The 24,211-nt window shown below is 37.0% G+C and overlaps 3 protein-coding genes across 8 annotated transcripts; 2 read left to right on the forward strand and 1 right to left on the reverse strand.

Annotated features, from left to right (window-relative positions):
* The first annotated feature begins 8 nt into the window (after positions 1-8).
* Positions 9-14,527, forward strand: LOC135684178 (GPALPP motifs-containing protein 1). Of its 5 annotated transcripts, XM_065199619.2 has the most exons (9): positions 9-316; positions 2,483-2,532; positions 2,812-2,883; positions 3,021-3,090; positions 3,319-3,419; positions 4,058-4,153; positions 4,528-4,587; positions 4,922-5,082; positions 13,487-13,628. In XM_065199619.2, the coding sequence occupies exons 1-8, from the start codon at positions 43-45 to the stop codon at positions 5,072-5,074; spliced, it is 876 nt and encodes a 291-aa protein (XP_065055691.1). In that variant the 5' UTR covers positions 9-42; the 3' UTR covers positions 5,075-5,082; positions 13,487-13,628. The 5 variants fall into 5 exon arrangements, with proteins under 5 accessions (XP_065055691.1, XP_065055692.1, XP_065055688.2 ...); XM_065199620.2 differs by lacking the exon at positions 13,487-13,628 and having other exon boundaries at positions 4,922-5,359; XM_065199616.2 differs by lacking the exons at positions 9-316; positions 2,483-2,532; positions 2,812-2,883; positions 3,021-3,090; positions 3,319-3,419 and having other exon boundaries at positions 4,054-4,153; positions 13,487-14,527.
* On the reverse strand, positions 5,503-8,167 carry LOC135684181 (DNA damage-regulated autophagy modulator protein 1-like). The gene is made up of 2 exons (XM_065199622.2): positions 7,254-8,167; positions 5,503-6,766 (listed from the first exon to the last, which is right to left on the reverse strand). The coding sequence occupies exons 1-2, from the start codon at positions 7,611-7,613 to the stop codon at positions 6,299-6,301; spliced, it is 828 nt and encodes a 275-aa protein (XP_065055694.1). The 5' UTR covers positions 7,614-8,167; the 3' UTR covers positions 5,503-6,298.
* Positions 14,528-15,844: 1,317 nt separating the features above from the next.
* Positions 15,845-21,348, forward strand: LOC135684176 (uncharacterized). Of its 2 annotated transcripts, XM_065199613.2 has the most exons (4): positions 15,845-16,712; positions 17,243-18,549; positions 18,763-18,999; positions 20,018-21,348. In XM_065199613.2, exons 1-4 carry the CDS (start codon positions 15,845-15,847, stop codon positions 20,093-20,095), a joined length of 2,490 nt encoding a protein of 829 aa, XP_065055685.1. In that variant the 3' UTR covers positions 20,096-21,348. The 2 variants fall into 2 exon arrangements, with proteins under 2 accessions (XP_065055685.1, XP_065055684.1); XM_065199612.2 differs by having other exon boundaries at positions 18,763-21,348.
* Positions 21,349-24,211: the final 2,863 nt, after the last annotated feature.

Below are 24,211 nucleotides of genomic sequence, written 5' to 3' on the forward strand. Positions count from 1 at the left end.
GGGCGGGAATGAGATTGTTGTTTTCATTTGTGAGTATGCAAGATGGCAGACGATATCGGGCCTAAGTTACCCCCTCATCTATTAAATGTTAAAAGCCAATCTCAAAATTCAGAAAGAGACAAAAACTCATCAACATTAAATTCTGAATCAGATGAGGGTAAAGAAGAACAGCTATTTGGACCTGCTCTTCCACCACATATGCTGTCAGGAAAAAAGGAAAGCGATAGCGATGTGGATAATATCAAGGACAAATTGTCCGTTGGCCCAGCTCTACCACCGGGTTGGAACCGAACAGCAGAAAAAAGTGACGACGATGGTAAGTATAAGTATAATTGTATACGTTTATTACACTGCCATATGGCGTGTTTTTAAGCGTTTTAAATAACGAAGCGGAACATTCTGTTATGTGTTTCAGAAATTTTATAATTTCGCAGAATGCAAGTTAATTTTTTCTTAAATATAGCCAGTCTCGCAAAGTCCCTTTATCTACAGCTTCTTTTGTGGTCTTTTGGCAGCTTGCATCATGTTTCAACTCTCTTAAGTGTCCAGGAAAAGTAGCCGCCTAGCCTTAGCTGGAATGATTTCATCAATTTCTCCTCTCTGCAGTCAAAAAAGGGTTTGTGATTGTGCTGAATACTGTGGCTCGACTGCTTTGATTTATGCGCTTACAGACGAAGTTCTGCGCTTACAGATGTTCACCAGACTGTAAAGTTAGGTCTGTTTCTAATACAATAATTTTCATCATACGTTCCTCGCATGCATTGAATCTATTGTTGAGCTTAAGTACCCTCAGAATATTCCACCATCTAATCTTCAGATTTCTGATTATTAGAGAAAGCAAGTTATACAAGAACCCTTCAAAAGCCTTTGCTGCAAAATCAGCCCACAATTTCTCAAGAAGCATGCATAATTGGCAAATTTGAACTTTATTCTCTGGCATTCTCTGTGCAGAAAAAGTACTTTTATGGATTGTCCATACTTGATCTGTTACTTGATAAACCACAAAACTTGTTACTAATCCAGTTATGTTTAATGTTTTCAAAGTTGATCAACTATGTTTAGAGTTTCCATATTACAAGTACACTGGCTTTAAGAAATACTTTTTATGTAAGTTAAGGGAACACAAATATCCAACAATTTATTGCATCCATATATTTAGAGATGCTTCTTCTGTAACTTATAGGCTATGCAAGGTATGCTCCTTTTCCTTAGGGGCCATTTTCTACTGCTTGCAGCCACGAAATAGTGTTAACTTAACATTATCAGCAAGCCAGCAATCCTTAAAGCAAATTTCTCAGTGCCAGGAGTGAAATTTGTATGGTTTTTAGCAAAAAAAATAAATCCTTTGTGTCATCATGCAAAAAGAGTTTGTAAATAAATATTGGAAAGACCATGGTAAAAGGCTGCTTGACAGACTCCAATGGACTGCTGGCAACAGAAATTTAATAAACGAGAACAAACAACAATCCACGCAAGCAAGTTAATATAGTAAAAAAGTTTTGTTGATAAACATTTAAATTGTTCTGTTTTGCTATTGTCAATTGTAACATTGTTTTTCTTGAAATATGTAGACCCTCTGCCTCTACCTTGTTATAAAATTACCTTTGCACCCATTCATTTTACTGAATTTCCAAGGAACATCCTAAATACATCCAGGAAAATTTTGACTCCGAATGCAAAGACCCTGCAAATGAATTTCACATCCAAGGTATCTAATTATAGCCAGAGCCTTGCTTACTTCATATACTTTTGATCAGGTATCTGGAACCCAGCTAATAGCTCAAGAAAAAAGAGATCTCAATAAAACAAACTGAAAAATAACCAGCTTCCTGCACATTAACAGTAATGCTAAGGGATGCTGTAATCAAGAAAGCATGTCCTTTTTGGCAAAGTGAACATTGTTTTAGTGGTGTCCATTTTAGAACTTGTGGAGTACCTTTTCTTCAAGGAACCAGTTTCCCTCCCTATTTTTGTCTTGCCTAGCTTTGCAAGACCTAAACTTCAGGTTTTGCTCCTATGCCCTGGGACAAATAAAAAGCAGTTTATGACTACTGGAACAAGCATGCATTTTCCAGAGAAAGTGTATTCATATATCTAGGGCGATTCATACACATAAATGGCTGGATGCTATTTTTTCTGACACTACTTTTTTAACAAGGGGAGGAGTACAGCTGCAGTAGAGCAAAACTTTTCATTTCCTCGAAAACTTAAAGTTCAAAAGCAATACAAACTGTGAGGCAGACCAAGCTCTATAGTAAGAAAATGTATTACCATTTGTGTTTACAAAGGAAACATCATATTGACAACTTTTAGTATCTCCCTGGAGGTTTTAATTCAGATTAAGCATTTTCCTTGGAGTATATGCTACTAATATTTTGTATGGTATTCTGCTAACATGTGCACACTTTTGCATATTCATACCCCTCCATATGAGTATCTTATTTCTAATAAAGTATTAACTTACTTTTTGTTCTTTTTGTAGAAGAAGATGATGATTTTATTGGACCAGTCCCTGGTGAAGATGATGCCTATGTAAGTTAATATAGGTACCTTTAATTCTGATGACTTCTCCAAAGTCTCCTTGCTCTGTCCTCATTTGAAATGGTTTGAATGGTACCCACTACTCTTTGGATAATGAATTTGTATAATATATTTTCCCATTGTACCCTGCTACTTGTAAGATACAGATCACCACAAAATTAGCCACTTTCCATCCCAGTTACAGAAAATGATGATATTATTTTTCTAGTTTTGCCCAGAGATTATCTTTAGAAGTTTGTTTTCTTTATTATTTCAATTTATTCTCCTTAGGATGAAAGTGCTCTGAAAAGACATGAAATTGAAGCAAGAGCCACAGCTATGAAAGATAAGTTGAGCGGCAAGGTAAGAATGAGACATCATAATTTGATTTGATTCAAATCATTTGTTTATATTTCTATGCCTCAATTCATTTTATTTGAAAAATAGTTTTATACCTAAGAAATATCAGATAAAGAATATCCTATGTTCACAATTTTTAGGGAAAAGAAGCTGCACTAAAACGAGAGCAATGGATGACAGAGCTTCCACCTGAGCTTGGAGCAAATATTGGTACTATTAAAGCCAATGATTCCTTTGAACCAGCAATCCTTTTGCAAAAGATTGCAATAAATCTTGTGCTGTGTCAAACCTTTTGGATTCATATATCATTTACAATAAATACTCAATGCAAGAATCGTTAATGCAAGAATTTTGCTCTGGATAAAACAGACTTGTATTACCTTTTTACACAATTAATTTTAATTGTTTTTGCCTTAAGAAGATGTAAACATTTGCTAGGTATTGTTGCACGGACTTTCAAGAAAAAGACATTAAATTCGACAGAAGGTGATCGCTCAGTGTGGACAGACACTCCTGCTGACAGACAAAGAAAATTGAAGGTAGTTCACTTTGGTTGGCATTTTTAGACATACCAGGGTTTGTTAATTTCTAATAAAATGATAAAAACTATGGCAGTAAGGCTTATTATAAAATAGCTTGTGTCTTTCAAAATATAGAACCAAAACTCTCAAATACAGCTAAGTTTTTTGATGACATAAAGACACCACAATAACTTTCCTGGTCCTTTCCACTTTCCTGTTCTGTGAGTATTCTCATTTAAATGAATTGCACTATTTTTCTTTTCGTAGCACTCCTTTCTATTCTATTGATCACTCTCAAAATTTCAGAAAGCACTCATAAACTTGAGAATACTCTGGAGGTTTTAATGCTTCCTCCCAATAAACAGGTGGGCTAAAGCATGACACTTAATTTCTTATGACTTTAATAGCCTTTCTTGATTTTGACCATACGGCAGCTGTGTTACTTGGCTGTCACTAAACCCTTCAAATTCATTGTCCCTATAAAGTTTGTATTCTATATTACCCTTTTTAAAAATTATTAAAAATGTTTACAACTTGTGTTTGTGCTTAGTTTTATATGGTATTTTTCAAAACTATCCATTGTGTATCACATGGTTTTTGCATTTTTATTTCTAGTCTCTTTTTTGTGAGAGATATACATTTTATTTATCTACTAGGAAAAGCTGGATAAAAAAGAAAAAGTAACAAAAGAAGAGGCACCTGCTCCTATAAAAAAGGATTTGGAGACAATTGCGAGAATCCAGGAACACAATGTATGTATTATAGCAATATAAAGCAGTCTCTGTTCAATGCTTTTTGGGGACAGGAATCATTCATTTGTGGGATCTATAGTATGCTATGACAAAATCAGAGTTGGTTAGTTACCTAGCATTTTGATATCAAACTATCATCATATCAAAATATATCAGTTTCCATGCAAATGTAGAGTATTTCACTTTACTTCGAACAAGGATTTCAGGAAATGCAGAAAAAGAAATAAAGTTTAAGGTCATGTTCTGGAAAAAACTTGATTGATTCTGAGATTTTTCTTCTTTTCAATTCCAAATTAATAATTCTGGAATTTCCCCTTTCAATTCTAATTTTGGCATCAATTCTAATTTATACAATTTATTAAATTTCTCTTTAGAAGCAGCATCGATCAGCTTCATTGATGGAGCTGCATCATGAAGAGAGGAAAAAGAAAAAGGTAAAAATATGTTTAAAATGCCTTTATTTTGCTTTTGCCAGTGAACACGGTTACAAATAAAAATAGAGTGATGATAGCAAGGAAAGCGGAAACATAGCTTACTTTGGTATTTTTTGCTGACAATTTATATTCAAAATGGGATCAGAAGTAGCGTGGGAGAGAAAATTGAATGTTTGATTGTTGCTTTATTTATGACCAAATCGATTGGTCTCTTGGGTTGAGAACAAACAAAAAGATAAGACTCGAGACTGAATTTCGATCAAAACGTAATGCCATATCAAGACTCTATTCATATAATTTTAAGCTCGGTATTGTCTTTTTTGCATTTTTTTAGGGCGACGGTCCTTCAGAAAGAAGAGCATTTGACAGGAATCAAGATTTGGACCTCAAAAGAGTCGATAAGAAGGCTACTAGTTCCTTCATCAAGAGCTCAAAGAATCTCAATTCGAAATTCGAAAATTCTAGATTCGACAGCAAGTTCCTATAAAAGCCCAAGTAAGATTTCATTCGAAGTTTAATTGGTTTCTTTAAAGCTTTGAGAGAATGGGAATAACGGAGGTAAAAATTGTTTGAGTGGAATCGGATCAAAATCTAATGCCGAGATCATTTTGATCTTTATCTGTAAAAATTGATGACACAAGCTTTCCGCTTTTTGACAGTACATTCAAAACTTTGTAATTCGAACTTAGGAGTGTCAATGGCATAAGTGTACTATATATTAAGCATATGCAAAAGCATATGTCAAGATAGATATATTCTGGTGTTTTTGGAAGACCGTAATCTCTCTTGTTTTCGCGTTCGTCTTTACTCCTGATATGTAGAACATTCTACTAAAGCTTCTCTGATTGGGCCAGAATGCACGTAGGAGGATGCTCTGGTACCGACGGTACTGGCCTCTTTCATTGGATGTTCAAGGAACCCCCACCAAGATCATTGAATCATTATATCACATGACCTCCAATTCACAATTTTGATAGGCACGACAACATGACATCGAAAGGATCTTTGCGTTAAGAGATTGTATCGGAATGAAAATGTGTTGGGCGCCATTGACCAGCTGATATTTCAATTTTCCTAAAAATATTGCAAGCTTCAATCATTCAGGTCAAGACAACAAAAACTTTAGGCTGAAAAAAGGTTGCAAACATAGTAAAAAAGGAACAAATTAAAAAGGTTTAATGTTTTTTATTTTTCTGAATAGTTGTTGATTTATCCTTTATCCTAAGGTGGCTAAAGCTTCCTTACCCTAGGGTGTTTTGTAGCAAGGAAATCTCCATAAGTCGGACACAAACGGGACAAGAATCGTTGTCCTTTGCAGGGAAGTTTTCGTTGTATTAACGTTGAACACAGAAAGCCAGATTTGAAATCGGTCGTTTGTTTGCTGTCTGGAGACTTATTGAAAGATGTGCTTAAAAGGATATTCCAATGTAAAATCTTCCAACGTGTATATGCAGTTATGTCACATCAGCAGTATTAGATAAATATTCCCTCGCGCTCCTTTTCCTTTTTTGACAATGTCGTTTGCTTTTTAATTTAACATTTTCTTTGAATTTGTAATAAGATTTTAAAGGTATTGTGGCTGGACATTGTCAAAACTTACTGTAAGTATCACGTCAGGTTGATCTTATAGTTAAGTATCATGCCGGTATCGTACCGATATTATGCCTATGGCGTCTAAGTTAAAAGAGAAATGGTTCCACTAAAGTTCTCCCTAATCACCAGGTATGTGATTTTCGCTGTCGATCATATCTTCGATAGTATATTCCTCTGAGAAGTCTGTCGTTATTCTGACGAAATTCAATTCTTTGACGAACGTCAAGCTATAAAATACCAGGCTGAGGCACATCAACCACTCTGTGATACTGCTTACTAGATGCTGAGTGTAGCCATTTTGTCCTGGCCTCCATCCCAGTTTCCTAACGTGACTATGTCCTGTATGTAGTACATCGTATTTATAGTTGGCCCATCTACTAAATATGACAAACAAAGTAAAGTTTATCATAACTGAGAAAGTAATTGCTGTTCTGAGCAGACACATTTGAATAGAGTTGACTCTCCATCTCCTCATCTTGAAGGATATCGCTGATTGTGTTGCACAATACAATAGACCGCTGCTAAACACAATCACGGCAGCCACGTTGTGAATGGAATATTCAGATACAGGCGCAAAAGCGTGTTCCTGGAAATCAATGATTGAAAATTCTATCCATCTTTATTACTTATATCAATGTATATTTATTAATCAATGACGAAATAAAAACTGCTGTGAAAGAAATGTTAATGAAGAAAATTAAAAGAAAGGAGTGCAGCAACACTCCCGAAGTTGCTGCAAGAATATTAACCATCGTTGAACTTGATGGATTATTTTCGCTTCATCAACTCAAATGTGTTTCTCATTTCTTTGCAGTAAATTTCCTTGCTCGTCTGATGTCATAATCAGTAATTATTAAGGCTAGAAGCTTTTTTGTAATTAACCTTTTGAGCCAGACATAGTATCAAAACATTTTATGGAATACTGGCAACCACTATATTCACTTTTGAAGGGTCAAATGTAATAGTGAACGTAGAAAGACATGCTAGGCCCTGATATAGTGGCTTAAAAATTTTTCTTTTTTGTCAAAGATTACCGTTTCATTTTTTAACCAGAAAAAGGGAAAAGAACAAACCTTTTTCGCCGAAAAATTGCCTACGAAGGTTACGGCAAACCCGCCAACTATCCCAGTTATCATTGAAAATAGGTTCAGTTTTTCTGTCTGCTTTGGGATCCTTGAATGAATCGAGGAAATCACTAACTGGAGCTGTAAAAATCGCACAAACGTCGTTGCAATAGCGAGAAATCCAGAAATGTTCATCATCTCTCGAAAAACAAGACTCTCCGGTTCCAATATTCCCGAGTCGCTTATAGCTGGAAAGATCGGATAAACATGACCGGTATAAATGGCCACGAAGTATGGGACAAAATACGCAAGAACTGTTGCCAATACAAATATGATTGGTATCCATCCAAGATTAAGCATAAAACCCATCCAATACTAGTGTAGCTTCTTGTTTCCTTCTTACACCTTTATCATGATAGTTTGACTCATCGCCTCCACACCTTTGGAAAAGTGCACAAGTCTACCGTATCCATATTTTCGTTGGGAAAATTTGTTTGTCTTGGTAGGATTTCGCTGTACATTCCAAAACCATACCCTTCAGAGCCTTATGAATTTGTGACCTTTTTGTAGCGAGAGATCGCCAATAGGGTAAGATAAAAGCTGTCTGTAATTTTAAGGTATCGGCCTACAGCCTTTTCGATAAACTACAAGCTGGTAGGTTGCCTTGTGTAAACTTACTCTGTTTAAAATCATTAGCTTTTGATATCACTGATCGACTACAGTAGAGCGATATGTATCCTTGCTGTTCTTGCTTGCTGTTGCTCGTCCATATCACATGCTTGTGTAAAAGCAGGTGCTACTTTTCCTGCTTGTATCAAATTTTTAGGCCAGTTTTACGACGTTTGTTTTCAGTTGAAAGTTGAACTGTTGCAGTTTGCTCTGAAATAATGCCGTTCGTGGCTCAAACTAGCCATAGCAGGTCAATGGTTTTGATGCGCCATTACCTGACCAATTGAAGCGTGACATGTTTTAGCAAATCTCACCAGCAACCAGTTATTTTGACTTTCAAACTCTGCGGTCGATTTTATACTATACTACTTGAAACGTCCAAAGTATGGGTAGGATTTGGTCAGAATGCCCAAATCCGCTACTAGATCACACCAAGAGGATATTTATCCATCTTCAGCTTTTGTGATGATTATCTCTTGAACTGAAGAAAAATGATTTGAACATGATTCTGTGATGTGAGAAGGGCTTGGAGCCCCAGAAGAACTTTAGGAAGCCTAAAGGTAGCAATGAAAGGAACTAGGTACCCGGTCGCATTGTTATATTTTCCTAAAGCTACCCTTTCTCGTTGTTTCATTTTCCTACTGAGGTCGTTTACTTTTACTTTACCAATCCTTAAACTGAAAATCTTCTTGGGAAATTTTGGCAAAGCATTGTCGCTATGGATAGGTAACAAAACCAAGCAATTCATGATCTATAAGATTTATCTGTTGCATTTATACTGTAAACCTCTTTTAAAGTTTAAGCTACAGTTTTAGAACCCGGCTAAAAAACACCATCATGCTGTACTCGGCCCGTAGTTGCTGCTTGTTTTCAAAGGCTTTTTCCTATGACATCATGATTCCGGGGTAGTTCTTTCTAAAATGGACTGAAAGGTAGCCAGTTGGCAATTTGCGTTATTTTTAGCAAAGAAACTAAAACAGATTCTCTATCAATTTCAAGCAATATCTCAAACCAGCCAAGGACTTGCCAAGCGCCTAGGTTCGTATAACTTCAATTGTTTCCTGTTGAGCAGTTTTTTCCGTTTGGACAGCTTGGCATTGGAGAAAATGCTTGCAAAAAATTTCCAGTAAGTGCCAGTTAGTGTTAGCGTCATCCTCAGATAGCAGAGCGATCTGATGCCTCGCGTATCGCATTTGTGAAGTGCTTTCACCCTGGTCTCTAATTAATATTGCAGTTTCGTGTAAAAAACCAGCAGCACGCTCGATATACTGTCACTCCAGAACCTCGTCTTGAATATCAGATTTCGCGCAGTGGCTGTGTGAACAGTATTTCATGCTACGCAGTGCGAAGCGTATAACTGAGAAAACTATAAAGAGGTTTATGAACTAATCCAATATTGTGTGAAGTAAACATTTGTTGGTAACTAATTAGATCAGAGAATCTGGTACATAATGGATACGGTATTGCTTGTACTGGGGCTGGGGGAATAGCTTTTTCATTTCACCACTTATAGTCGGTGCTTCTACTTTATTATAAAAGATGGTCAGACGCCTATGCAATTTGCTGTAACATTCAAGCATACGACGGAAAATCCTCATTTTCATTTGGTAAACACATGCTTCACTGTCGTAGCTTCGGAAATTTTCAAACTTTTGCCTCGGGTTTTTCTAGAGAGTCTATTCAAATTAATACCGAAAATACAAGAAGTGTCATTTCTTTTCAATTCTTTCACGAATTCAATTTTTTACCCCAGATCAGAAATTTTAAAATCCCTTTAGCAGCGCTTTTCTGCTGCATTTCTTTATGTGGAATTCTAACCAAGTCGAAACACTGTTATGCTAGAGCATAAAGGTGTTAATCCATATTATTTCCCTTGTTAAAAACCTGTATCGTCAGTACTTTTTACTTCTACATAGTTAGTGTTTGGAAGTAAAAAATCAGCTTTCAGCTTAAACATTAAAAAACCAACGAAATGTTATCTTTTAGTTAAAAATACGTTAATAAACCACAAACACGTTTCGATAACTCAATGACCATCATCAGTTACCAAAACCTAAAATTACTAATAATATCCCCACTTTGAAGCAAAAATCATCACGAACAGTGCATGATTACAGTCTAAAAGACGTGAAAAACGGTGTCGGAGACTGTATTCAAACCATCAGTTCGATTGGCCTAAGTTTTTACGCGGAGAACCCGTACCTGTACGATCAGATCAGTTCAATCAAGAACTACAGGTGAGTCACCGGTTTGTTGAGACATACCTTTGATCTCTGTAAGGTGCTGCCTTTTTGTTTACCGTAATAAAGATTTTTAACGAACGAAACATGAGGATAAATTGATGCCAATGAAAGAATCGCTGTAAATTATGGAGAAATGAATTGTCACAGAAATCGATTGTTTAATACAATTGCCAGGCTGTCGGATGTCATAGTAAAATGCGATGCGAATCGGTTACTTTAACTTGCGTGGAGGCATAATCCTCTTTTACATTATCACCAGCGTGTCCTTTGTCGTAACTCTGGCAATGCTTTTTAAAGGTTTGTTGAACACGTACAATTCAGTTTTAGGCGAACTTAGATTTTCTGAGTCCAACCTCCTTGCCTTGCATCTTATCTACCTTTTCAGAGTCTTTATAGGCTGTTGAACTCAGAAATATCTCCTTCTCCTATTCACCCTTCTAGGCCTGCTACACGTTCCGATTTCTTCATCAGATTTTCGTTAGATATTGACACTGCTAGAAGGAGAAAGATTTTCTTGTGCAAGAAAGTAAAGGACGTATTTCGGCAATACAATATTCTTCAATAATAATATTTGGTGAAGTCTGATAAAAAATATCGCCTTGATACTTGATTTTAGTATCTTTTGTCAAAATTTCCATCGTGCATATTCAAAGTAAAATCTTTAACAGCTCTAATATATTTTCATAATTGTGATACCCACCTTGGATAGAACTGTTTTAATAATTGCAGAAAGATTACGTGGAATATGGGCCGTTTCTTGTAGATTGAAGTCAGAAATATTTTTAAGATTGTATCTAGACAAATTGGTGGATTCCACACAAGATGAAATTTCTAAAAAGTAGATTCTGTACTCTATCCGTCTTAATTTTAAAATGCACAGTTCACATAGCTATAGCCCTTTTTTTCATTGCGTGCGCAAACAAAATATTAACAGAGAAGAGGTTATAAATATTTTCGTGCATCCGAGGCTAGGACACTGCCAAAATGTGAAGGCAAAAATCCAGTCATTGCCAAAGTCTCTGAACAATTGCGTCACTTTTGAAAGTCAAATTCAGCCATTTCTTCTCTCCTCTTTGAAGAAGTCTTGGTTTGTTGTGATGTTTGCCTAAGCTACCAACATTGTTCAGGGAAGGAAGATTCAAAAACAGCAGTTATCGGAAAAAGAAATCGAAAAATATAAGACTCAAGATGTTATAGGTCTCAATCCACCATGGCAGGGATTGTAGGTATTTGCAATACCAGACAAAACCAAAATAATGATTTATCTCTTGAATATCTTGTACCAAAACAACAACAGTCAATGAAAAATTTTTCCATTCTTTTCACAAGAAAATTAGAAGCAAAACAATTCATTTTCTACGTCAAGAGTTTAAATGAACGTAAGTCCTCTAGTTGGTGCTAAACCGCACCGCTATTGAATTGCATTTCTATTGCATGCTATTGAATTGAATTGCATGTTGTTGTTGAATTTTGCATCCTTCGTATAACATAGAATCGTTTATATCATTGATTGAGCGAACTGCATGTGCTAAAATCTAGATACACAAGTGCTTAGATCTATTTCCGATGTTAAGGATCGAAAGGCTCGGGTTTTGTAAAGCCGCGGATTTGCCTCCTCCCTGATTGCTCGATTCTTGTTAGCTTAATTCAAAGCTATTTGATTCAAGTAAGCAAGTTGTTTTTTCTTTGGAATTCTCGTCATAAGTATCTTATCAATAGTTTAATAGAGAGTGAGCAACAATTAAGAATGGGATTGAACTGAGAATCGAGGCAAATCGAGATGCTTTACTTGATTTCTGGCAAGAACGAAATGAGAAAAACGCCTCTCTTGTGTTTTCCTTTTAGTAACAGAGTGATATGAATCAGCATTCTAAATACTTAGAAAAACCTATCATATTTTTCAAAACATGCCCTTGATGCCGTCGCTATGACCAACTGTGAAGTTGATTCAAGCAATGCGGTGCGAGCAAATAATTCAACCATTCTTGTGTACTCTTACCACCTGAAGCTACCTTAGGCATTTTCAAAATGCAGTTTTCTGTGCAAGTTAATTGCTAGTCCTCCGTTTTAGGTATAACCTTTGCGTGCAAGCAGTGCAGAATGCAATTTACCTGCACTAAATTGCCGATTGATAAATAGAATTATGTCAGTTGCACGATTATAGATGCCTTAAAGCAATACTTATTGCAAACTGGCTGCATTTACACAGCAGTGCTGGGGAAAGCCGAATAACAGCAAGATATTTTCAGTATTCTTTGGATCATTATACCTGTGTATTGTTAATACCTTTTACCATCCTACCAAGCTTTGATGTATATTTATGCATACTGCTAAACTGCAGAATCAAAAAGTCTTTATCACTGACATGTGAATTTTGTTGCTTAGAAATCCATTGACGTTAGAATGTCATTTTCTAATAAAAAAACCATTAGTTTTCTTAACACTACCTATACAGCTTGGCAGTTTACTTGTCTTTTTCTCTTCTCATTTCCTTCAACTGACCCACTTTGGATAGAGATAATAAATTCGCCGCTCCATCCAGCAAAAGATTCGTTTGGGAAGATTTCCTTGCAAAGCACATTTCGCTAAAGAGCAGTTGTATTTAAATAGTAAAAACGAAAGGATGTTTTTTCCGCGTTCAGTATTACCATGCTGGGTAGTAGAACGAGACACTATGAGTTTCAAAAGTGTAAAATGATGTTTTTGTATATCGCATTTTGATCCACAAACCTTGTGTATCTTGTAACATATCTTTGGTGGGTCTGCTTGAACTAAAGGTCCTGTTTCCATTACTCCGCTTTCGTATTTCTCCGTTTTCAGATCAATCAATTTTTTTATTTTCTTGGACAGTTCCCATAGCCGACTTTCTTTCATCAGAATTAAAACAAAGAGATCCCGTCACTCCGTTTTCGTCCGTTTCTTACCCTTTGTTCGGGCTCGTTTTTAAATTGAAAATGAATGACTCCGTTTACGAATGACTTCGTTTCCGCTGTTCCAAATAAAACGATTCGTTTTCAAATGAATCCTTTTTCGAGTAACATCGTTTTCAATTGACTCCGGTTTGGAATCTAATAACGCAAAGTTGCAAACGCAAAATCAAAAACAGATTCATTCACCTCCTTTTTAATATGAAAACGGAGTAATGGGACCAGTGCCAAAAACCAAAAAAACCGAGTAAAGAACGAAGTCCGTCTCCATTGCCATTGTGAACGTTTTTGAAAAATCATTTTGACCTTTCATTGGTTAACTTAAGTTACGATAGCTAATTTTATAATTTCGTAATTGAAGCATGTCCTGATTATTTATATATCCTATCCATTTATTTTACAGAGTATCTGAAGTACGAAAAAGAGAATTACCGACCGAAACGAGCCAACATGAGCGAAACAGACCACCACAAGCTTCAGCCAATGCCACGGATATTTAATACGGTTTTCAAAAATCAAGAAAATCTAAGGAGCTTACGATGTCCGAAAGACCATTTAAAGGATATTTTGCTCGTAGTTGCGCTGTCAACAACTTATGCTTATGAAAGTATTCCCCTTTTTGAACTTTTATATAAAGGTGGCTTTAGAAATCGAGTGTTTTGCGGCCCGTCGTTATTAGCGAATAGCAGTAACATCAGTATTCATGTCGTAAACACTCGTAACGGCGCATTTTTGTATGACTGTTTATCGAGTATAGTTGAAAAATACACAGACTATAATGGATACCTTTTCATCGCTGAAGAAGTATTGCTCAATTACTGGAATCTTTTATTGTATGATAAGAATAAAATCTGGCAAGATATTGATGTAATTAATGGACCAGCACTTTACTCTGGTACACCAGATAGTTGGGAGTGGTGGGCCAGTCCGTGGGGGATGCGAGCACTTGAAAAGGCTTTCGAGTATTTAGTGGAAAGGAGCTACAGCGATTTGAGAAAAAGTAAACTGACTGAAGGTGACTGGAAGCCAGAATGGGATGTTAGTAATGCATTGAATGCGTGGCTGTGGAATGGAGAAGGCGTTTACAAATCTTACTGGGTGAACAAGTCCGCCTTATATCTACCAAGGCGTCACTTGCATGATTATAAAAAGCTGGCAAGAATATTTCGCCAGAGTGGGGTTCGACATGCCCTTGCGATGCCAACCATTGCTAGACTGCTCGAACTTGAAGATGACACAGTGAAACTGAAAGGCACCTCCATCTCTGATGTAAAGGCTTCGAATATATCGAATGATAGAGAAGCACTGATCGCTGCATCGAAAAATAAAGACTTTCTCTTTATCAAAGGTGGGACGAAAGAGCGCCGAGAGACATTGAACGATTTGAAGATCAAGGAGTTCGCTGTAGGAAAATTTTTGTATTATGATGAGTGTCCTGACTGATAAAAATCTTATGACTAAAATTGTCAGTAATTAATACGCTTATTTTTGCATATTTTTGCATTGATTGTTCCATTTCCTTAGTTTTTAACGGGTGGTTATTCTTGATTTTAATATTCTTCCGAAAGTAAAGCAGCACAACATGCTACCGCATAATACCAATTTTTTTGGTAGGTTGATTGAACTCTGCCCCTCTATCCACGGTCCCTTTTCCTAAGTAAAGTCGTTGCTAAGTCAATAGGGAAAATTTACTTGATTGGAGTTTAGCAAAACGAGAATTACAAAGCGCGTCAGCATTTAAGACTTTGATGTTATCAACACTCAGAAAGTAAAAGAAGTTAAAACATGAAAACAGTTTTGAGCGTATCGCCATGGAGACAAAACTTTCTTTAGCAATTTTGTGCTGTTTCTATTAGAATTGGGTCCCTTGTTCCTTATCTTTCACTTGCAGAGGATTTGATGCTAAATCGCTTGCAAAAATGCTTGTAAAGAATAGAAGCGGCCATTATTCAGAGGAGGAGAGGGGATGGCTCTGTTCGCCCTTGAAAACTGAAGTTAGCGTAAGGAGACTTTTGACAGGGATTATGAATACCATCCCCAGTTTGCTAATCTATGCTTTATCAATTATAGATGCAAAGTTTAATTTTCTACACTACAAAACGACTCAGATCCACACTTATTTTATGGATTTTTCGTCAAACTAAGATCCGTGTGTGTGTTAAAAGATTTTTTTATAAGGTATATGGCAGAGCAATTTGTTGGAAAGTTGGACGAAAGCCATTAGCTTTTAATTGGAAACAAAACATTCCCAATAAGATTTGCGATAACAAAACTTTGTTTCTAGAAAAAAACACAATTTTTTAAGGAATTTTCGGAAAAGTAGTAATGATCAAAGTCAACCTGGATATAGTTTCACCCCAGGTTTTGATTCTTTTTTCCATACTGGGCCTACTTTTACTAAGGTTTCAAAGCAGACTTGACAATTTTCTCTGCAAAATTCCAACCAAAAACAAAGGATTTTCTTTCTTTTAAGATAAAACTCAATCAGCGTTATCTTGTATCATGTAAAGGGCCACTATGTCTCTGTATTACTGAGAATATTTCAAACAATCACCCTATTATATAGCACAATCTCAGCACCTGCAAGAGCTGTCCCTCCTCAGTTTCTTCTTAATAATCTTCCAGATACCAAATGAATACAAGTACCAAATGAAGCTTTGATAATATCACCTGTCGGGTCGACTTTGTCTTTGTTATTTCCTAAAGCAGGCATTGTATCTGATGACAGGATGTAAGGCAATTAATATTTAAAACTTGTTGAATGCTGTTATTTGTTTCGAGAAACTTGCATTTATTCCAACTGAGCATGGCAATGCGGGTAGCAATCATGTTTGCACAGGCATTATTGCTGATGCTACAATGTCACATCGTTGCAAGCAGAGAATTTCATGTAACAAATGCTTATTACATTCGACACTACAATGGAAGGTGCCTGGAATATGATGGAATACGTCAGGTTCTGTTTTACGGTCGGGTTTGTCGTGAGAAGTTCGAGTGGCAAGAAGGAGCTCGACTCATCCACATACCAACAAAGAAATGCGTTTCTGTCAATTCAACGAGTGATGGGACCTTTTTATCCTTGACCAGTCAATGCAGTGGCACAAGCAGTTTATTTCAGTATGATCATAACAATCGTGTAATTAGCCATCGTAGTTCCAACAAGTGTCTACATCCTGCAGATGAAGGCGCTGATCCTATTGCAAACACTGGGGTTGTTTTGAAAACAGGCTGTGATAAAAACACCAATAAATACTATTTTAGAGAGACAGTCTATTTTATCATTCGGCATATTGGCGGACTATGTTGGGTTTACGACTTGAATCACAGTATTGTCAGGCTGAGTAACAAAGTTGCTTGCGATCGCTTTGAATACGTAAATGATAAGCTTTTGCGACATGTGGAAACCGGAAAATGTGTTATTTTCTCGAGCTCTTACATTCGCTTGACTGATGATTGTAGATCAGCACAGCCAATGTACGGCGATGAGCATTCACTTTTACATTACGGAGTAAGCCAATGTGTGCAGCCAGCAAGCGTCGCTCTTTCTCCTCCCGTCAACAACGAACTTGTTCTGCTCAATAGCTGCATTAATGAGGACAGACTGAGGTTCTACTTTTACGACGACAAAGGTATTTCAAAATGTCATTATGTATCACGCAGTCTTTTCCTAAACTTATATGTTTATCGTTTATATCTCTTATGAATTTAAATTAACTTAACTTCGGAAAAGCTAGCCCAGCGCCTATGCCTAACTTTTTACCTCTCGAATGAAATTATGCGCATAAATGCAGTTTTTGGTCAACATGGCCTGGTCGAGTGATATTCTCAGGTACGTGGCCATGTTGATTTGGTCGACCTTGTGACAGCAAAGATGTTAGCTGCATTTTATGTGAAGAAGAGCTTGCCAACCTAGGAGGGCTAGTCACCTAAGAGGGTTGGAATTTACTTTAGGTTAACGTAAAACTTCATCTGTCGGCATTTGCTTTATTTCTAACAAATGTAAATCGTTTAAGATGATATTAACTTGAAATTAATCACAAACAGAACTTTGTTGTGCACCAACGTTGGCTATTCTTGCAGTCCTCTGGTAGGCTCCTTTCTAGAATTCTTGACAGTGTCTGCAAGCTACCCAATTAGAAGAACAGTTTTTCCATTCTAGATGTTCTGAAAGTAAAAGTCATATCGGAGTCCTGTGATGACATGCCTGCTTCATCTACTTGTCAAGCTTCCAAAGGGCATGTTATTGTAAATGGCCGTCAGTACAGCCCTAGCACACGGGGTATCAATGTTGTTATCTTTGACTACAGAAGTGGCCTGTTTGAGCACAGCAAAGCTTATGACGTTCTTGGCTTCTCAGGCCCCAGAGATGACTTAGCAAACTTTCTGAATAGCCTAACGGCTGGTAAGATTCTTTTCTTGACAGTAAAGGATGCAGCTAATTTAAACGCCAACCTTGCTCTAGCATTGCAAAAAGTCGGTGTTTCTGCAACATTTGCTACCACACCTGTTCCAAAAACGCGTTCATCGTTGGCCTATATTGGATATACAGGGCAGCAGAGAAAAAGTTGGGAAAAGTCTCTGAACAGGCTTGGTGGTGGAGGAGGCTCAACGATTGAAGTTGTCATTAACAGCTTTGTTGACCGTAATGGGATAAATGATTGTTCAAATGAACTTGGGGTACGAACAAGAAAAATACCAGACTCTAGGTTTTATGCAAGGACGACTTGGATAAACGACTTGTACCATAGGCCATTTCAAGCTAGGTTACACCTTAACACAAACGGGTGGTGTTCACAAGGAAATGTGCCAGTATCGGATTATTTGCAGGTAGACATTGGAATAACCAAGCTCATATCTGGCATTGCAATTCAAGGACATGGCATTGTTTTTGATCATGGCATTACCAAATTCAAAATTGAATACAGCGAAAATGGCGAGAACTGGCAATTTTATAAAACTGACCAAAACTTGGTTGAAGAATTTCTTGGAGTACGAAAAGTGGATATGTTGGAGACGAGAGTGAACTGGTTCCGTAACATGAAAACAAGATTTATCAGGGTTGTGCCAACAGCAAGAATATCAGCAATTGGCGTTAACTGCATGAGAATTGAATTATATGGCTGTTCAATAACAAGGAGCTTTTTGAGTGTCCAATGGCCATCAAGGAGTCAGCAAATAAATGACAACTACAAAGGATCAATAAATACTTTTGGGACAATCAAGGAGAACTTAACTGTAGGCATATCAATCGCGGCCAATAACAACAGCCTTGCAACAAATATTGAACAGGTCCACTTTAAAAGAGTGAATGCGTCTACCACACTTGATAATGGAACACTTGTAAAAAACAGCGGTGAAGTGAATGCATCAACAGACCAAAAGAGAAAGATTGATAGTGCGACGTTCACTGAGTTTCATATAAAGGAGGAGAATTATTACTCATTTACAGTCGATTTTACTGGAAAGGTAATCTTTTTTGGTTGTAACCCCCTGGCAGTAATTCATTTGTAAACCTGTCCCTTCCACGTGTGCTTCTGATTTAGGCCTCTTCCAAAATATCTTTATTTACCATACATCTCGATATTCCATGAAATTTGCATTGCGACACTTGCTAGCAATAGACTTTTTGACACAGCTTTTATGTGTTTTGTATTTAACTTTATTCTACTCTCTCGGCAGATTTTAGATGCCGAACTTCCAACAGGAGACCGACGTTATGTCATTACCCTAGAGAGTCGTTATGGAATCCTTGCATATGCAGAGCCTCTTACAATCAAAAGGCTACAGCCAGACAGAAGCATTCTCCAATTCAATGTCACAAACGAAAACTTACAACAGTTTGTTGAAAACAGTTATCTCCACTTGAATCTGTCAGTTTCTCACTTGGCTGTAGCAAGTCATTCAAATGCCTATGCAGTAAGTATAATGATTTACTTCAATAGTGAATTCCTTGAGTTCAAATCATTGGCATTTGAGAACCAAAATCGTTTCAGTCTTGAGCCATCAAGAAACAAGACCGGACATGGTTTTATCATGATTCAAACTGATACATTGTGGCTACTGAACAGCCAGCAGCTCTCTGTTGTGCTTAAAGTAAAGATTCCCATTGCTATATCAAGAGGTGAGAATTTTATTGGAAACATAATCGTCGATTTCTCGTACCGCAACAACTTGAGAAAGTTCAGCGGAACTGTGAATTCGACTTTGGAGAAGCTGATACCCTTCAAGTGTAAGATTGACCAAGGTAGAGATGTAACCGTCACGTCAGTCAGGTTACCGCCTCCTGAATTCAGCATGGTTTATGACGAGGCAAATGGGCAATTCATTTTCTGCAACCACAAGAAGATCGACAGGAGTAAAAATAGTGTCGTTTGTTATTCGCAAAGAAATGACAGTGCTTCATGGAAAAGCATCCCCTATGTATCGGCAGTGATGGGTGTTGATGGTGAAAAGAAAACTGTTTATGCGTTGGACAGAATGGGAAAATCATACTCTATGTCCTCCTTTCCATACACCAATTTTGATCATGTGGAGGATTCGAAGTGGATTGCAGTAAAGGATCTGCCACAGTTGCGGATGTCCTTGAAAAGTGATACTATTTCTTCATTGCCATCGTCAATATCAAATGCCTGGATACTTTCAGTTGGAGGAAAACCATTTTACGCCGCAACATCTCGCGGAATATTGAAAAAATCTGGTGATTTGTCTTGGAAATCAGTTGTTTCATGGAAGTAATTGGAAATTCATTTGACACTAGGCCGCGCTCAGAAGATTTTGCACCATTTTCTGACAAAGTCTTAATGCAATATCAGAATTTATTAGTGAATGTGTTTGAATGAATTTTTCAATTATCTCTTTTGCAAGAATGTAGAAATAAAAGTCTTTGATATTTCTAAACATATCAGATTATTCGTATTTTATTTATTTTTTACAGTTCCCTGATATTGAGCCGTCTGCTTTTGCGCCATTGGGGATAAAACAACTTAGCACCCGCGTGCCAGTATGCACTTAATGGCGCGGAGAACGGTAAACATGCGCAAAGATTTTCTCAAAAATGCACGTAGGCTTCATTTCTCAAGCTTAAAGGCAATCTGTCTCGTTGTGGATTGGTTAACGAGAACAATAGCTGGAACAATAGCCTAAACACGATTCCAGCGATTTTTTACAATGCGATAAATTAAAGGGGGATTGGAAACAATAAAACTCCCTTTATTCCTATAACCAATCAACGTCGTGACAGATTGCCTTTAACGCTCTAGTGATGAGTGCGGAATTTACCTTCTGCATTCACGTTATATTTACATTATTCCAATCATCTGTTATGTAGCAAAATTAACGCCATAATTAACACTTTTGCACTTAGGGTGTTAATCGAGCGATAGAGTTGCGAAAAATTGGGCTTAAACCGGATTGAAAACTTTAAAATAGATTGTTTATTTTGCCAAATGAGCACGTGACTCAGTAAGTTGACAGGAAAAACTTGTGAAAATTAACAAGTGACTGGAAGAAGCTGTAAAAAAATGAAACATTGATAAGTGACTAAAAGTAGCTAAACACATTTTACATATGGGCATTAATCTAAGACTGGAAGAAATTATAAAAATATGTAAAAATTAACAGGTGGCCGAGGAAAGCAATAAAAATTAACACGTGACTAAAGAATACTATGAAAATATAAACTTTACTGAAGAAGAAATATCAATTAACACGTGACTGAAGATTATCATAAAAATATAAACGTAACTGAAGAAGGCTATAAAGCTAAGCACAGGGATCAAGCAACTATAAATATTTTGCACGTAACGGGAGATAGTAAAAATAAAAAAACGCTTGACTGAATATATCTAAGAAGATATATTCTCTCTAAAGAGGATCTTCCATAAGTTTAGACTTGAAGCAATATATCGTTTCGTGAATATTCTTAAGATAGTTTTGATAGATTCTCACGTTAGTGAATTTAATCTAATTAGCTAATTTTTGTTCTTTATATATTATTCCTGATCTTTTGAAGATCACTATAGCTGCTATGCAGAAAAAGAAGATCACTTTTGAACTGAGATCCTGGTTTAGACTACCATTAGAAAGTAGCCTAGTAAGATTGAACATGATGCATCACCAACTTATCAACCCAGCATGCCATTCGTCACATTTTGTAAATATTTATGCAATCGACTTCATGTTGAGTTGAATTTAAGATATAGCTGATTATCCTGTAGATGAAATACCCTATTACAATATGTCACATGTATGTTTTGATTAGCACAACAGTTTTGTGTTTTCTCTTTGTGTAATTATCTACTATGATAATAGGGACTAGCTAAACATACTTGCTGTTATGTTTATACCCAAATTGTGAAGTACGTTTTGCTAGAGAATACTCTCCTCCCACAGAGGCCATTGGGGAAGAAGATTGGATGTGTTATTTTCCTTCCTTCTTTCCCTTTGTACCTCCTTAACTTTTCCTTACCTTCTGCAGTTTCCTTTATCCCTTTCTCTCTCCCTAACTCCCTCCTCAATAGCCTCTGCGAAAAAAAATAACTAGAGAAAATAATGCAAGCCTTAAGCTTGGCTGTAGGCTAAAATATTTTTAAGGGAGCCTTGCATTAATGTAAAATGTGATCAAAACGTGATCAATCACGTTTTGGTCAACTCTCAGTAGAGTTTCTTGCTATTGCGGGACAGATTACCCATAATTCAAGTGACTACCAGTGAACAGAAAATGAAACTTAACTATTTGCAGCTCAACATTATCCACCCAAAGAGACTGCTAGACATGCATCAACAAAATACACAAGAGTGCTAGAACTCTTGGCACCAGAAGCTTCCAGTGCTAAGGCAGCAAACTGGACAGGAAGAAAATTGGAGGTTAGGCAAAGACTATCAGTTGGTGAGTTAAGAGGAAAGCTCTGAGAGACTAGGCTTAAATGGCTAGGACATGTAGCCAGACGAAAGGATACTTACACGGGGCGCAGGGCCCACTCCACTTACGCGGGGAGCAGGGTTCACGGAAAATGATGGGAAAACCGCTAATTTAAAAATCTGACATCTGCGATCCTTTGTTTTGATCTGTTACTGCAGGAAAATTTCTTCTCAGTATCTTTCAGGGACCAGCTGTCGATAGCCTAGAAACTCTCAACTTGCTGTCTGATCAGCTTATACCGCAAACGGCCTACTCTTGGCTGCAGGCGAACATCTAATATGATGTATGGCTTTTTCAATCCCATACATTAGAGAAACACGCGGTAATTTGCAAAATTTCCGATTGCTTTTTAAAGTCAGAGTTGAAGCATGTAGTCTTAGAAAGTAGTTTGGATATTACTTTAGCACATCTTGACTTTCCTTCTCAATTCCAAATCAATCCCAAATCAATCCCAAATCAATCCCAAAACAATCCCAAATCAATCCCAAAACAATCCCAAATATATCCCAAATCAATTCTGATGGAGTTAAGCCGAAGAGAAAAGTACCTACAGTATTATAAGTTATAGTATATTATCATATTCAAAAAGGTGATATAACAAGATAATTTTCATTTTATTTTTAGCAGATGTAGCTTTTTGATTTGAAAAGTCCCAGCACGCTCATAGGCGTAGGAAATCTAGAGTTCCTATATATTTTGACAGTTCCATATCACTGAAGCAATAATATTTGGACAAGATCCACACTAAGCCCCCTAAACGTTAAGCATCTGCTTCGCCTATGAGTTCACTTAATCTTCTGGGTCCAAAAACTAGATGATAAGTCTGTTTTTTTCTTTCAACTTTCTCTAAACATCATACAAAAAGCGCGACAGGTAATTGTTCTTAACGTGGCTCGGTAGCAAAATTTACAAAAAGTGGTCGTTTCAATAGCTATACCACGCAGCGATGCAGAAATTTCTAAGATGTGAATCAATCAATGGTGTTGCTGCCTGTAGAATCTTTATTGCCTTATGAATCGGTTGAAAAATATCGGTTTGGAAGCCGATAAACATAAAAGCGCTAGCACATTACGGCGCTATTTTTGTGACGCTATTCAGTGCTATTCATTACACAGAAAATAACATGTAAAGAATTATCATGACTCCTTCCAAGATCTCATTGAAGATATAAAGAAACTGCAAGGCGAGGCTCAGAAAACTTTTCAACTCCGCGCAAATGCCAATGGTTTTAAAATACGGTAACGAATGATAATAGTAACTCTCCATTCAGTAGAAGAAACATTTGCTAAACTGTGGGTGGATAAGGTGTTAAAGTGAGACCAAAAAGATGACGATATTACATATATGATCATGTTTAACATGACTTGCCATGAAAGAGGGAACGCCAGCACTTAGTTGCACGGGGTTGCATCCTTTTAAAAATTTCCAGACTTATGGGTGAGTTTTTGAGAAATCTCTGGCATTAGCTGATATGATTTGGTAAAGTGAAGAGGCCGATGGAAAAAGCACTCTCACTGCCTTGGACATTCTGGAGTGCTGAAAGGGGATTCTTGAAGCTAAGATAAAGATATGACAAAGATCCTTTATGGGACAAGGGAGACTCCAAAGCCTTATAATTGAATCTGTAGAATCTGATATCGAAACAAAAGTAAGGAGCTTTTGCCTGGACCGAAAAAGAGAAAGCGTCTTCAAGGCTTCAAGATAACGGATAAAATCGTATTTTCCATGCTCAAAATTTAGGAGCAAAGACTGAATGCTATACAAAATATATTTCAAAGCATTTGATTTCAAATTTCACCCTATATTTGAGTGTTGATGTTTTCGTAAATGTCCAGGACACAATCCCGCGATCAGTGTCTCTGTACGTCGTTTACTTATGGCAAGATGAAATGAGGAATTATTTTATCTTGCTTATGGCAGGTCCAGTGCTCATTGCTATGGATCCTGCAATGGCTTTGATTTGAGATGGGACCGGTTGCGCAGTTGGTAAAGCAAACGACGAATGGGTCGCTGGCTCGAGCCGTGCTCTGGTCTTGTCATGCGTTCACATTTTCCCTTTGTATATGTAAAAGCTTGTCATACATGGCCTCTATGCCACTTATTACGTAGATGACGAGGTTATGGAGTGGATTAGTTTGACTTTGCAAAGGCGAAGCGACAACAAGGCCTATCCTAATGCCTTGTATCGTGTAGCTTGTAATCGGAGCC

This window comes from Rhopilema esculentum, unplaced genomic scaffold, assembly GCF_057945365.1.
Source record: "Rhopilema esculentum isolate cy_ngs unplaced genomic scaffold, ASM5794536v1 HiC_scaffold_37, whole genome shotgun sequence".
Lineage (NCBI taxonomy): Eukaryota > Metazoa > Cnidaria > Scyphozoa > Rhizostomeae > Rhizostomatidae > Rhopilema > Rhopilema esculentum.